The 16,320-nt window shown below is 35.9% G+C and overlaps 1 protein-coding gene across 3 annotated transcripts in view; it reads right to left on the bottom strand.

The window, feature by feature from the left end:
- Positions 1 to 16,320, bottom strand: part of CNTLN (centlein) — a 421,157-nt gene that overhangs the window by 8,615 nt on the left and 396,222 nt on the right. For all 3 annotated transcript variants that reach the window (XM_033237412.1, XM_033237414.1, XM_033237413.1), the window contains 2 exons: positions 10,769 to 10,954; positions 8,193 to 8,270 (listed from right to left, as the gene is read on the bottom strand). In XM_033237412.1, the coding sequence (XP_033093303.1) occupies positions 8,193 to 8,270; positions 10,769 to 10,954 (264 nt within the window). The remainder of the gene's footprint in view (positions 1 to 8,192; positions 8,271 to 10,768; positions 10,955 to 16,320) is intronic.

The following is a 16,320-nucleotide window of genomic DNA, read 5'->3' as shown; positions in this document are numbered from 1 at the left end:
TCACCTCCTATGTTAACAATGCCTTCTCCTGGAATATCTCCTGAAGGACCTGCCTTAGGCTGTTTTACAGTTAAGGGTTTTTTTTGTTTTTTTTTTTTAAATAAATAGAAGAGTACAAAATGCATGGCATAGTAGGCTGGGCACAGTGGCTCACATCTGTAATCCCAGCACTTTGGGAGGCTGAGGCAGGCAGATCACCTGAGCTCAGGAGTTGGAGACCCGCCTGGGCAACATGGCAAAACCCCATCTCTGCAAAATGTAAAAAAAATTAGCCAGGCATAGTGGCATGCGCCTGTAGTCCCAGCTACTCAGGAGGCTGAGGCAGAATTGCTTGAGTCTGGCAGGTGGAGGTTTTGGTGAGCCAAGATTGCGTCATTGCACTCCAACCCTGGAGACAGAGCAAGACTCTGTGACCCCCCCCCAAAAAAAAAATGGCGTAGTAAATACACAAACTAGTTACAGACTTTTATTATCATTATTGAGTATTATGTGCAGTACATAATTGTATATGCTATATTTTTCTATGGGTGGCAGCACAGCAGGTTTGTTTACACCAGCATCACTACAGACAAGAGTAATGTGTTGTGCTACCACCTTAGGATGATTACAGTGTCACTTGGTAATAAGAATTTTTCAGCTCCATTATATCCTTAGCAAACTAATGCAGGAACAGAAAACCAAATACTGCCTGTTCTCCTTTATAAGTGGGAGCTAAATGATGAGAACATATGGACACAAAGAAGGGGAACAACAGACCCTGGGACCTATTTGAGGGTAGAAGGTGGGAGGAGGGACAGGATCAGAAAAAATAACTATTGGGTACTAGGCTTAGTACCTGGTTGATGAAATAATCTATACAACAAACCCCCATGACATGAGTTTACCTATATAATAACCTGCATATGTAGTCCTGAACCTAAAATAAAAGTTAATAAAAAAAGAATTTTTCAGCTTCATTATCATCTTATGGGGACACCATTGTATAGTGTGGTCTGTCATTGGCCCAAATGTCCTCATGCAGTGCATGACTGTATTTACTCTACAGTAGGCAATGGGCTAGACATCTTCTGGGGAGACTAGTAGCAAATCTAGCAAAAAGATATGCTTTTAAAATAAATTAAAAATAATTAAACATAAGAAATCACTAGCATTCTAAGTTTATTTTCCATATATTTTCCCTAGGCCTCGAACTGTTACTATCCTTTTCAAGTGTGACAAAACACTTTTACAAGGGATAATGCATTTTGGCATTCATTATTTTATCATTCCAAGTCTGTCAGGTGGTATTTTTTCTATCTTATAGTTGAAGATATTGAGTTAAAGAGGCTTTAGTTACTTGCCTTGAGCTAACTTCTTCACATACTAGCCTGAGACAGAACGCAACCCCAGGTCTTCCGACTATAAGCCATTGTAAGTTTACTGTGCAGAGAGAGTTCTGGTCAATATAAGGAGAAACTGAATGAATCTCAGGCATGTGATGCTGAAAATGGATTTCTTCAGCAGTTACTGAGTTTCCTATTATTCCACAAGGCAGAGGTCATGCTCTGGAAGAATGGTTGGCTTAGATATTTTACAATGCAAACATTTTAAGTATGGGGTTTTGATTTTATTACACATTGTGCTTCATGTATCTTGTTCTATTTTCTGCAGTCAAGGAAAAATCTAGTTCTAAATCTAGATGAAAAATGTTCTTGCTAATATCTCTCGAAAGTTACAAAAAACAGAATAGGTGACATTGGATGGGCTTTTCAAGGTGCAAGAATATGAGTGATTTTAATGCTTCTCTGGGTAATTCATATTTTTAGGGCACAATTTACTGACTTTTTGTTTTTCCTTAGCATGGTATAGGAGGTAAAAGATAACTCACTGTGCTCTCAAGGAACTTGTCTATCTAGGAGACAAAACCGCCCCATACTATATTTGACTATACCAATTTGGCTGTTATATTAATAAGAGTTTCCTAATGTTTTGGAAATCATAATGAAAATGAATATTACCTGTGTCCCCACATATACTGACTATAAATCCTACTTTAGATTTTTTTAACTGTTTTATCTTATAGAAATGACAAACATTTTATCATTTGAATCATTTTTAAGTCACTTACTCAGTGGCATTAATTACATTCATGTTGTTGTTGTGTAACCATCACCACCTCTATCTCTAGGACTTTTTCATCTTTCCAAACTGAAATTCCGCATATATTAAACAATAACTCTCCATTCCCCTTGTTCCACCAGCCCTTGACAGCCACCATTCTACTTTCTGTCTCTATGAACTTGACTAATCTCAAACAAGTGGAATCAGAGTATTTGTCCTTTTGTGTCTGACTTATTTCACTTAGCAAAATGTCTTCAAGGTTCATCCCTATTGTAGCATGTTTCAGTACTTCATGCCTTTTTAAGGCTGAATAATAAATTGTACACATAAACCACATTTTATTTATCCATTCATTTATCGGTGGGCATTTGGATCATTTCCATCATTTGGCTATTTTGAACAATGCTGTTATGAGCATTGACGTACAAATATCTGTTTGAGTTCCTGCTTTCAATTCTTTTGGAGATATACCCCAAGGCAGAATTACTGGATAATACGGTAACTCTATGCTTAATGTGTGGAGGAACTGCCATAGCATTTTCCACAATAACAGCACCCTTTTACATCATCATTAGCAACACACAAGTGTACAATTTTCTCTGCATCCTAACACTTATTAATTTCCTACTTTAGAGTTTAAGCCTTTTAAAGACATGAATTGTCCCATTTGTTTCCCATGCTGACTAGCACTTTTACATACTATCAGCACTCGATAAAAGTTTGTCAAATAAATAGTATTACTAACTTCAAATATATACAGCAATTGAATTAGCTGTTAATAAAGAACTTCCAGGCAGAAATCTTTTTATATTTGGTTGAGACTTAATTTTAGAATACTGGTTATAAACTTCTTTGTTTTCCTATAGCATAAGAATATATATTAGGGGAGATAAAACTACACAAAGAAAATGAGAAAAAAAGAAAAAGGAGTTACATGAAAAAACTGATATTGTAGATTCAAATAAATTTAATTATTTTATTAAAAGGGTCCTTTTAACTTTAATCACATTCTAGTGATACGAAAGTAAGCTTACCTTGTTAAATTAAAAAAAAAAAAGCAAGGTTGTGAGTAGAGGATTTTAAACTCTTGCTACTTCATCTAAATGTGAGGAATTAATTCTGTGTGGGTTACTGAGTGTGTAGGCTTATATAGATGAGACAGAGTGAGTGTGTGAGTATGTCTGTTTGTGAATGCGTTTGTTATAAGTGCAACACAGGAAACAACTACAGAGTAAATGGCTTCAGAGCTGCAAGGAGAAACTTTCAGTTAACCTTCAGGCTAGTAGTATATTCTATTTACAAAAGCCAGGGAGATTTATAAAACCCTTCCCACTGCCACACCGCAAGGCATTCTGTAGAAGGTAAGCATATTTTGCAGAGAGGACACTGGGGAAAGTTAGCCATTTTAAATTTCAGCATTTGCAAGATCTGAAGCAACTAACAGGAACAGGGATATTTAAAGGTAAAGAAAAGCCACTGATCAACGTCTGTACTTTAAATTCTCCAAAACTGAAGGCAAAAAGACACAATTTTTGATATAGTTCCAATAGAATAAAATGATCTATACAAAGTGGACTAAAATGGACAAAATGAAACCTAAAAAAGAATTAGCAAATAACAAAGAATAAAGCTACACACCATAACATCAAGGACACATTTTCTAGCCATTCATGTCTAAGGGTATTTATAGAAATCTTAGTAAAGACCCACACTCTGGTTATAACTATGTATTATTTGTTTTATACATATATACATATTTTAATATATCTACCCATAATTCTACTCAAGTTAACTACCTATTAAATTTCACAGTTTATACATTTTAACTATTTATTGTCCTCCATCCCCAGAAGTGTAAATTCTATAGGAGTAGTGAATTTTTATCTCTTTTATTCACTGCCATATTCTCCAAACCTGAAATAATACCTGGCACATATTTTTTAATGATTCCAGAGCACAGGCTCAGCTTAATTTCCACTAATTATTTTCATTGCCTTTATAAAGTCACAAGAACAAGGGACTGTTTTAGGTATCATAAAGACCTAAAAATAACCTTTATTATAATTTTAATTTGGGGGATCAGAATGGGCAGAACAGATAAACACTGTCTTGTAGTGGGCAAAGTTTAAAAAACTGACTCCTTGTTTGGATATGTGAACAGGTAAGACCAATTAGAGTATAAAGGTGGGACATCTCCTTATGTGCCAACTGAAAAGAAACTACTGAGTTTGAAATAAAATCATTTATATCATTTACTCATATTTACAGCCACTAGACAGAATTCAAGTTCAAATGCATTTAAAGAAATCTCTGCTAATGGTGGGGGGCACAACACTTGTGAAATAAGCAATTTATTAAATTTACTTTTAAATGTATTCTTTTTTTCTTTGTGTAATATTTTCCATTATCAAGGAGTTAACTGTTTTAAGTGGAGACATAATTCACATAGCAAAACCCACCATTTTAAAGTGTATAAATCATTGATTTTTAATACATTCGTAAAATTGTGTAGCCATCACTAGTAATTCCAGAGCATTTTCATCATCCTCACAGAAATTCTATCCGTAAGCAGCCAATCTCTATATCCCCCCAGCCTCGGCAACCACAAACATACTGTCTATACATGTGCCTATTTTTACATTTTGTATGAATGGAATCATACAATATGTAACATTTTATGCCTGGCTTTACTTCTTTTGTTTAACTAAGACTGCTTTACCTCTTTTGTTCCCTAAACCTCTAAAGATATTATTATCTTTCTCTCCTCGTGTAGTACATTAAACTCACCCATCTTTTGGTTCCCACCCAGACCCCTTCATCTAATCTCATTACTGCTATCTAGCCACTCATTATAATGTAGATCACATCTGTCTCCTGCCTTTCTATTACTATGGCCAGGCCGTATCCAGACTCTCACTGCCCCTTACCTAGAACACCTTTTTGCTCCCAGTCTCCTCTCTCCAGCCATCCTACAATGTTGCTCTTAAGCATCTTTCTAAAGCACAACTCTGATTACATTCCTACTCTGCTCAAAAGCTTTTATAATTTGGTCCCAGCTTACTTTGCCCATTTCTATCTTTTCTCCCACTCCCTAAACTACAGACAAACTAATTTTGGTGGTTTCTCCCATCCTACTTTAATTATCAATTTGCTTGTTTGTCTCTGCCATAAATTGTAAGTTTTAAAAAATATATCATTGTGAAAAGAGAGATTTATACAAATAAAAATGTTCAAAGAAATTAAAGGCAGCTATGCCATAGAAAGATAAAAGTAGACTTAGTAAGATTTTTTCAGTGTGGTTCTGATTACTAGAAATCTCTGGGGACAAATGTAAGGTGCAGAGAAATGTCAAATATCAAAAGTTACCAATAGCATCACAACTACTTGAAAGAATGACATATATTTGGGTTCTGTATCAAATATATATAAGTTAAAATTTTAGACCTTTTAGTTCTCATGCACTTGTAGCTAACAACAGCAGTAGGTATCATATTATTATTAGTTCCACACTACCACATGGAAGAACAGCTTTTTATTTTGTGGTGAATATTTTATCAATATGACATTCTATCAAACAAAAGCAGAAAAAAATATTTTTTTAACAGAAAGCAATTCTCTGGCCCAATCAAACAAAAGACAAAATTACAGGGCCAGATTCGCCCTCATAATCTCAGGATTCGATCACATACAGCACCTAACACACATACAGGACATAAAAGAGAGGTTTTCCAATAATTTTGTCAAAATAGTTGAGTAACAAAACATCAATATTGGACTAGTTAGTACTTTTTAGAAAATATCTTCAGTTATCCACAATGTGAAGATGATGTAAGCTCATAGGAGGTATAAGCCATAAACTAAACAAAACATATGAATGAACATAATTACACTTTTGCCCACACAATCCTGTGAGTGTAACTCAGACTCTAAAAAAAACTGGTGGGCAAAGAAAACCTTTTCTAAAATTCAGGACAAATATAATTGCTCGGATTGAGAGAGAAGAAAAGTAGGCTAAAAAAAAAGATGTATTCTATTTTATAGAAATTTCTCTTGGGTGTAATTATAAAGCGACACTCAAGTGCAACCAATGAAGTACCTATTTTTTCTCTCACAAAATTCAAAGACATCAGCAAAACCACCTATGTCGGTAATAAAAATAAAAAGTCTTTGACTTTTTAAATGTTATCATACTGTCACAGTGGAATAAAATTAGCTTGAAAAATGATCTAAAGGCACATGATGCAGTTCATTATGTATAACAGCAACAGCAGCGGTTTCCCAGGGTTCATAAAGGCTGCTCCATTAAATTTACCTCCAGTCAATAATTAGGAGTCCACAAATAAACCTGGGCAATTAAATCAATACTGCCTGGCAATTATATTCCAGAGTCCAGGCTCAGTGGCACAAAAAGGCACTATATCAAGCTGCAGTATTAAGCAGTCTGATGCCATTTTCAACAGGATTTTTTTATACTTACTGGACAGAATAAGCATACATTCAGCTAATGTAGAATGTATGTATATACCTCTCCATGTGTTAACCAAAAAAACTCAGGTCCAGTGTCGGTACAGTTTTAGCAAAATTTAACAAAGCTTTATATGTATAGATTTATTGTTTTTATAGTCATAATTGATGATAAATTTTCTAATTCAAATAAATACAGGCCATATTTATGAAGTGAACATTTTAAAAATTCATTAAAAAGTTTATTTTTATCATTTTCAAGTTGAAAAGAAAAACCTCATTACAATCATTATTGAATTCTTTGGTATGCCAGCCACTGAGCTAGGTTCTGGGAGTACCACATGATTAAGAAATGGCCTCTGTTCTCAAAAGCAAGTAGTCAGTGTAAAAGGCCTTGTCTAGCACCTGCACATCTACACTTACACAACTTTAAGCAAATGATTTTTAATCGCCTACTGTTATTAAAGTGATTCCAGACAATGTCTCAAAAATATATCAAACTGATACTAACATGAATAGTTTATATACTATTTACTTATTCTTGACTTTACCAAAAGCACAGAAACTGATACTTGTTAATATAAATGTAAAATAATTGCATTTAATATCAGTTTCTATTTTTAATCTTTACACAGAAACATTTAAAATGACTTTCCTAAAATCACAGGACAATTTTTGGGGTACTTAGACAAATATGTTTTGGCTTTTATTTATTCCAGTCCATTTAAAAAACAAACAATTAGGTTGAGCCAAAAGAACTATAATGAAAAAGTTTTAGAATACATTACATGCTGTCAGTGATGTCAAAACAAAAGCTAGCTATGACTAGAAAAGCAGGGCTCTCACCTGCCAATAAACTGCCCTTGATCACTTACAAGAGGGGCGCATCCCAGTAGACTATATGTGTATTAAAAAAATACTTGAAAGGGAAGAAAAAGTATCACACAGGTCACAGCAGCAGTCTCAATAGACCCCTCAGGGATTTCAACTCGTCTTGGCCTTGTCATCCTCTATGCAGCTTTCCACTCGGCCCAGAAAATGTCGATAGGAAAATGTTTGAGGGGCCTCTGGTGGAAATTTTTTCATTCTTTCTGCATTGACAGGATGCCAAATCAATATTTACTTCCCACTAACAAGCTGCTCGAGGTCTCAGTAGAAAATATTGTAGAGAATGCGGGAAGACACAGTAATAAACAGCTGTCTGGCTGTGAGGAAAACATGAATTGACTGGAAACAGGTCCATAGTAAAAGGTCACTGAAACCCATGAACTCCTCAGGTGTCCATATCAACTACTAACTTTAAAGACACATAATAAAGAATCTCTTTTCCTAAGAGGTCTGAGAGAATGGATCCTTTTCAGTCTAGCAAGCACAGAGGTTGACTCAATAATTTAATTAATGCATTTGCTAAGACCCATGTTGGCTCTATCCCAAGGCATTTGTTTCATTTGTTAAGTCTAAAAGCACAAATAGAGGGTTAACTTTCCTTTCTACCTATTGGAATACTTCTTTACCTAACAGAAGTAAATAATGGGGTAGTGTTTACAAAAAGTTAGACATCTGGTGAAAATGTAAGGCTTGGGATTCTTATTTAGAAGTTTAATATACGAAACAGAAAAATAAAACACCTGTCCTTCAAGAAGTTTCTGAATGTACAACATCCATTCCTTGTCATTTTCAGCATCAATTTTGGTTTTTTCAATTTCCTAAAGAAAAAAAATAGAAACATTGGTGTCAATGAAATTTATATGAACTTGTTTATACTATTAGATACTGAATAAATCTAGAGTAATATCAGTAGAATTACATTCAACAAAGAACAGTCTGTCATCTCAAAGTAGTAACATTTAAATCCATGCCCTTTAAAATTTAATTTATAGATACATACTACGGAAGATATAGCTATATTTATATATTTCACGGTAATTCAGAAATATTTAATTTCTACCTTTACAGTGGAGCTCAAAGTAGGGGCTAATATGGGGGTGAAAGCAATTAAAGTGAAAAATAAGATGGAGTTATATAAAAGAATCATTTACAGGTGACCCTCGTGAGATAACACAAAACTTAATATTCCAAAATCTGACTTGTCAGCAGATAACTAAGGAGTAATTGTTATCATTACAAACAGAATAGAACATGGCATGACTCTAGTATATTTAAATGCTTGTTGATTCAAACTATCCAATAATCTACTGATAGGCAAGGGACACTCCAACTTAAAGTTCTGTAGGTCACAAAGTATTTTCAGCCCATCAATTATCATGATAGAATATTTCTGGAATTGAAATGTATTCACATGTACAGTTGATGATTCACTTGAAATTGTAACTCAGTTTACAAAAAAAAAAATAGACTTTCCAAGAAGGGAAGGGTGTAAGAAACTATTATTTGTTGAAATTTACTGTATGGCAGGCATCATGCTAGGCACTTCAGATAGGCCATCACAGTTTCTGATGTGAATTTACTACAGTTCGATATAGTGTAAAGAACATAAATCAGGTGATCTGGGCCCTGCTTGGGCAAATCCTTGGACCTCTGGAAGATGTCAGGATCAGTCTACAATGCAATCTAGTAAATATATCAAAATGTACCTACCCCTCTTAGAACAGTGTGTTTATATCTCTTTCAGGAGGGACTTGATTTAAGAGTGTGTGACATGCATGTTACAGTGCTGTGTACTCTGTCTTCAGACTCCACCTGCCCAGAGGCAGAGGTGCCATTTATTCACAGACGTGCACCATCTAGTCTTTGGGGCTATGAAGAGAGATCCTTTCCTAATTCACATACTCAAAGAGAACAACTTTTCTGATTTGTTCATTCAAAGAGGGTTTTTTTTTGCTAATTTGTTAGCCCAGAGAATGCATCATTTTAGAGATTACTTGGTCTTGAAAACCTGGTGGTTCTGTGTTCTAGAATATGTACATGTGTTAGCATCACTGCATGTGTGTATGTGTAAACACATACATGCAAACAGCCATACTCACATGAGACACTGTGCTAAATCTGTGTGTTTTAAAATTTCTAGGCAACAGCAGAGGCCTTACCCTTAAATTTTTATTAGGTTTCTCATCAATCAACATATTTTAATTAAACACCTATAATAAGGCTTAGTTAACATCCTTGCCAGAAATAATATTACTCCCATGTGTCTTATATTTGGTACTATATGTGATATTGTTCTTGTACTTCAAAGTTTAGAATTTGATAGAAAGTTGCAGACGTTTTCGCATAGCTGCTGAACACAGAAACTGGTAATTCACCCATTGGATGAAAATAATACCTGTAGGATTCCTTTTAACTATATCTAAGGATTCTGGATAGTTCAAAAATCTTTACATATTATAGATTTGCTCTATTCCAGAAGATCTTTCAGAAGCTGATGAGGGGGCCAGAGGATGATCTCATATAGACACCCAAGTCTATCATTGAACAAATATGTGTTGAGAAGCTGCTAGTGCCATCATCTTTTAGCATTCCAAAGGATAAAAATCTAATATTCATGAATTAAAGCTCAGAGCCATAGTAGGATAGGAATGAGCATCCTATACATGTTTCACAAAAGACTGAGTGGTATGAGATTCTGCTGTTTATGAGGCAGTGACTATGTCAAAAATGCAGTGTCTTTCCCAGGAGGTGTGAAATGCTATTAAAGACTATACCTGTATGCATATAAATTCACTCAGACAGAAGTATTTTACCCAATTTTAAGCAATAAATATTTTTCAACAATATATTTTCAAAGCGTATATTGGTGAACAACAATTTTGAATTTAGCTATGAAAGCCAATAGATTTGGCACTTTTTAAAAAATCTCACAAGGAGAAAAAAACTTCAAATCAGTGGAGACTCAGCTTAACTAAATCCATTTAAGCTAGCTTAATTAAGTATACTGGTTTTCACGATATATAATATGATTAAATTAAAGAAAATGGAGGATAGGAAAGAATAAATGAATTGAATAACAAGTAATTTGAAAGGTTATAAGTACTAGCTTATTTCTATATTATACAGTTAAATTTCTTTAAAGGCTTTTTGAGTTGGTTAATACTTGATGTGTATCTTTCATTGGCACTTTAACAATCTTACCATCATTAATACTATCTTAAAGATGAAATTCTAAGAGGTATAAAATGAATAAAAATATGTACTTAAGTCCAATGTGTAATAAACCCTTTACTAATAAATATTTAAATGATCTTACCACTTCATCTTCTGTGTCTAATATTTCCTCTAAGTCTGACCGTGAAATGTTCAGGATAGAAGCTGCCAAGGTCTGGGCTTTATGGGTTGAGGTTTTACAGGCGTCCCTGTTTTTCTTCATTTTTTTAAGCTCTCTTATTTGTCGCCTTACCACGTGGACATCATTTTGTAACTCTTTGGCCAAAGCCTGTAACATATTGGAAAGAAATTGAGCTTATATGAAAGTCATAATGAAGACAAAGCAGTAATAACATAAAAATGTAAAGATACTAACAAATCATTTTTTTTACTAGGATTGCTCTGGTTTTAATTATTCTGGAATATAGTGGATTGCTCTTTACCTATTGTCAGCATGCGATAAAAGTTCTCTTCAATGAATACTTAACCAACTTGCTGGATTAAGCAAAGCTCCCCCATCGCTCTTTCAGATGCACCAACTGATACCTTGCTTGGTGAATGCTTACAGCAGGCAGGCTATTTTTAATCAGCACCAACTACTTCCACTAGTTAACCTAACACTAAGAATCGGGTTCTACTTATTCCTCAACATGTACATACTATTTTTAACGGGTCAGTTGCATAATTCATTTAATGGTTACATAAACCAATGAAAGATTACTGCAGAAAGAACTGTTTCTATTTTATCTATACTAGATTACAAATGCTTTGGAAAAAGTTGAGAAAGACAAATTGGGTCAAAGTTCAGTTACATGTGGTAAATTATGTGTGGGCAAGACAACAATAAAGGATTGAAGAAAAATCATTAAAAAATCAAGGATTGCTTCACAAGCTTTTAAGTTGCCTCTGAGAAATCAGTAAAAGCTAGCCTATACCACACCTACATGTGGGTAACAAAAAGTCACTCCTTAATCTGGTTGGACAGAGGGCCTCAGTACATGGCTTTGTGAGCTGAGAGCAGATTAGTTAGATGTTTGGGCTGTTTCCAATCTTTCGTTAGCACAAGCAATATTAAAATAAATAATGGTGCTCAGATATTAATTTTGCATCTCCAGGATATATGGCTAGAATTGAAACTGCTGGATCAAAGGGTGTGTAGAACTATAATTTTGACAGTTGTTACTTAATTCTATCCCTGTGTTCCATCCAAGATAGTACTAATATATATCTCCACAAAGAATGTATAAAAGTATCTGTTTCTCTACACGAATAGCAAAATATCAATATGTTATTTCAGAGTAGCTTGAGTTTTCACTGCATTTTAAAGTTTCATTTCTCTCATTATAAACAAAGTTGAACATCAGTGTTAAGAAATCATTATATGTTATTTGTCATTTTTTGGTTTTTCTTAGGGATTTACAGGAGTTCTTCATGTATTAGGGAAATTATACTTGCCTATTGTATGTATTTCAATTATTTCATTATTTGTTCTTTTGACAGTACTGTTTGATGTCAAAGAAAAATAATTTTAATTTTGTGTGTACTAAAATTAATGAATCTTTTCCTTTCTCAGTTTTGAATTTAGTGGGATACTTTAAAAAGCATTCTCCACAATGAGGTACATAAAAAATACTTTCAAACCACAATTTTTTTTGCTACTTTTTTATTTTTCAGTTAAAATTTTTTTATCCATTTGTAATCATTTAGATCATTACATAAAATCATACTCACTTGTCCCATCACCAGTTAGCAAATAGTCCATCTTTCTCCAAGTGATTTCATAAATGTTTATGTCAGTGTCTGAACTTTCTATTGTGTTCCATCTCTTTTTAAGTTTTATATTTGATTAGGGGAAAGAGCGGGGGCGGTGCAGACGCGAACGACTCTGTCTGACAGCTTTGGGGAGAGCCGTGGATCTCCTAACGCGGAGGTTGAGATCCGAGAACGGACAGACTGCCTGCTCAGGTGGGTCCCTGACCCCTGAGTAGCCTAGCTGGGAGACATCCCCCACTAGGGGCAGTCTGACACCCCACACCTCACAGGGTGGCGTCACCCCTGAGAGGAAACTTCCAAAGAAAGAATCAGACAGGTACACTCGCTGTTCAGCAATATTCTATCTTCGGCAACCTCTGCTGCTGATACCCAGGCAAACAGGGTCTGGAGTGGACCTCAAGCAATCTCCAACAGACCAACAGACAGTCCTTCTGACTGTCAGACGGAAAACTATCAAACAGGAAGGACACCTATACCAAAACCCCATCCGTACGTCACCATCATCAAAGTCCAGAGACAGATAAAACCACAAAGATGGGGAAGAAGCAGGGCAGAAAAGCTGGAAATTCAAAAAATAAGAGCGCATCTCCCCCTGCAAAGGAGCGCAGCCCATCGCCAGCAACGGATCAAAGCTGGTCAGAGAATGACTTTGACGAGATGAGAGAAGAAGGCTTCACTCCATCAAACCTCTCAGAGCTAAAGGAGGAATTACGTACCCAGCGCAAAGAAACTAAAAATCTTGAAAAAAAAGTGGAAGAATTGACAGCTAGATTAATTAATGCAGAGAAGATCATAAACGAAATGACAGAGATGAAAACCATGACACGAGAAATACGTGACAAATGCACAAGCTTCAGTAACCGACTCGATCAACTGGAAGAAAGAGTATCAGCGATTGAGGATCAAATGAATGAAATGAAGCGAGAAGAGAAAACCAAAAGAAAAAAGAAGAAAAAGAAATGAACAAAGCCTGCAAGAAGTATGGGATTATGTAAAAAGACCAAATCTACGTCTGATTGGGGTGCCTGAAAGTGAGGGGGAAAATGGAACCAAGTTGGAAAACACTCTTCAGGATATCATCCAGGAGAACTTCCCCAACCTAGTAGGGCAGGCCAACATTCAAATTCAGGAAATACAGAGAACGCCACAAAGATACTCCTCCAGAAGAGCAACTCCAAGACACATAATTGCCAGATTCACCAAAGTTGAAATGAAGGAAAAAGTCTTAAGGGCAGCCAGAGAGAAAGGTCGGGTTACCCACAAAGGGAAGCCCATCAGAATAACAGCAGACCTCTCGGCAGAAACTCTACAAGCCAGAAGAGAGCGGGGGCCAATATTCAACGTTCTTAAAGAAAAGAATTTTCAACCCAGAATTTCATATCCAGCCAAACTAAGCTTCATCAGTGAAGGAGAAATAAAATCCTTTACAGATAAGCAAATGCTTAGAGATTTTGTCACCACCAGGCCTGCCTTACAAGAGACCCTGAAGGAAGCCCTAAACATGGAAAGGAACAAGCGGTACCAGCCATTGCAAAAACATGCCAAAATGTAAAGACCATCGAGGCTAGGAAGAAACTGCATCAACTAACGAGCAAAATAACCAGTTAATATCATAATGACAGGATCAAGTTCACACATAACAATATTAACCTTAAATGTCAATGGACTAAATGCTCCAATTAAAAGACACAGACTGGCAAACTGGATCAAGAGTCAAGACCCATCAGTCTGCTGTATTCAGGAGACCCATCTCACATGCAGAGACATACATAGGCTCAAAATAAAGGGATGGAGGAAGATCTACCAAGCAAATGGAGAACAAAAAAAAGCAGGGGTTGCAATCCTAGTCTCTGATAAAACAGACTTTAAACCATCAAAGATCAAAAGAGACAAAGAAGGCCATTACATCATGGTAAAGGGATCAATTCAACAGGAAGAGCTAACTCTCCTAAATATATATGCACCCAATACAGGAGCACCCAGATTCATAAAGCAAGTCCTTAGAGACTTACAAAGAGACTTAGACTCCCATACAATAATAATGGGAGACTTCAACACTCCACTGTCAACATTAGACAGATCAACGAGACAGAAAGTTAACAAGGATATCCAGGAATTGAACTCATCTCTGCACCAAGCGGACCTAATAGACATCTATAGAACTCTCCACCCCAAATCAACAGAATATACATTCTTCTCAGCACCACATCGCACTGAAACCAATGAGAACAAAGATACAACATACCAGAATCTCTGGGACACATTTAAAGCAGTGTGTAGAGGGAAATTTATAGCACTAAATGCCCACAAGAGAAAGCAGGAGAGATCTAAAATTGACACTCTAACATCACAATTAAAAGAACTAGAGAGGCAAGAGCAAACACATTCAAAAGCTAGCAGAAGGCAAGAAATAACTAAGATCAGAGCAGAACTGAAGGAGATAGAGACACAAAAAACCCTCCAAAAAATCAATGAATCCAGGAGTTGGTTTTTTGAAAAGATCAACAAAATTGACAGACCGCTAGCTAGACTAATAAAGAAGAAAAGAGAGAGGAATCAAATAGACGCAATAAAAAATGATAAAGGGGATATCACCACCGACCCCACAGAAATACAAACTACCATCAGAGAATACTATAAACACCTCTACGCAAATCAACTAGAAAATCTAGAAGAAATGGATAATTTCCTGGACACTTACACTCTCCCAAGACTAAACCAGGAAGAAGTTGAATCCCTGAATAGACCAATAGCAGGCTCTGAAATTGAGGCAACAATTAATAGCCTACCCACCAAAAAAAGTCCAGGACCAGATGGATTCACAGCTGAATTCTACCAGAGGTACAAGGTGGAGCTGGTACCATTCCTTCTGAAACTATTTCAATCAATAGAAAAAGAGGGAATCCTCCCTAACTCTTTTTATGAGGCCAACATCATCCTGATACCAAAGCCTGGCAGAGACACAACAAAAAGAGAGAATTTTAGACCAATATCCCTGATGAACATCGATGCAAAAATCCTCAATAAAATACTGGCAAACCGGATTCAGCAGCACATCAAAAAGCTTATCCACCATGATCAAGTGGGCTTCATCCCTGGGATGCAAGGCTGGTTCAACATTCGCAAATCAATAAACGTAATCCAGCATATAAACAGAACCAAAGACAAGAACCACATGATTATCTCAATAGATGCAGAAAAGGCTTTTGACAAAATTCAACAGCCCTTTATGCTAAAAACGCTCAATAAATTTGGTATTGATGGAACGTACCTCAAAATAATAAGAGCTATTTATGACAAACCCACAGCTAATATCATACTGAATGGGCAAAAACTGGAAAAATTCCCTTTGAAAACTGGCACAAGACAGGGATGCCCTCTCTCACCACTCCTATTCAACATAGTGTTGGAAGTTCTGGCTAGGGCAATCAGGCAAGAGAAAGAAATCAAGGGTATCCAGTTAGGAAAAGAAGAAGTCAAATTGTCCCTGTTTGCAGATGACATGATTGTATATTTAGAAAACCCCATCGTCTCAGCCCAAAATCTGCTTAAGCTGATAAGCAACTTCAGCAAAGTCTCAGGATACAAAATTAATGTGCAAAAATCACAAGCATTCTTATACACCAGTAACAGACAAGCAGAGAGCCAAATCAGGAATGAACTTCCATTCACAATTGCTTCAAAGAGAATCAAATACCTAGGAATCCAGCTTACAAGGGATGTAAAGGACCTCTTCAAGGAGAACTACAAACCACTGCTCAGTGAAATCAAAGAGGACACAAACAAATGGAAGAACATACCATGCTCATGGATAGGAAGAATCAATATCGTGAAAATGGCCATACTGCCCAAGGTGATTTATAGATTCAATGCCATCCCCAT

This window comes from Trachypithecus francoisi, unplaced genomic scaffold (genome assembly GCF_009764315.1).
Source record: "Trachypithecus francoisi isolate TF-2019V2 unplaced genomic scaffold, Tfra_2.0 Lachesis_group16, whole genome shotgun sequence".
NCBI lineage: Eukaryota > Metazoa > Chordata > Mammalia > Primates > Cercopithecidae > Trachypithecus > Trachypithecus francoisi.
This window is presented reverse-complemented; position numbering and strand designations above follow the sequence as displayed.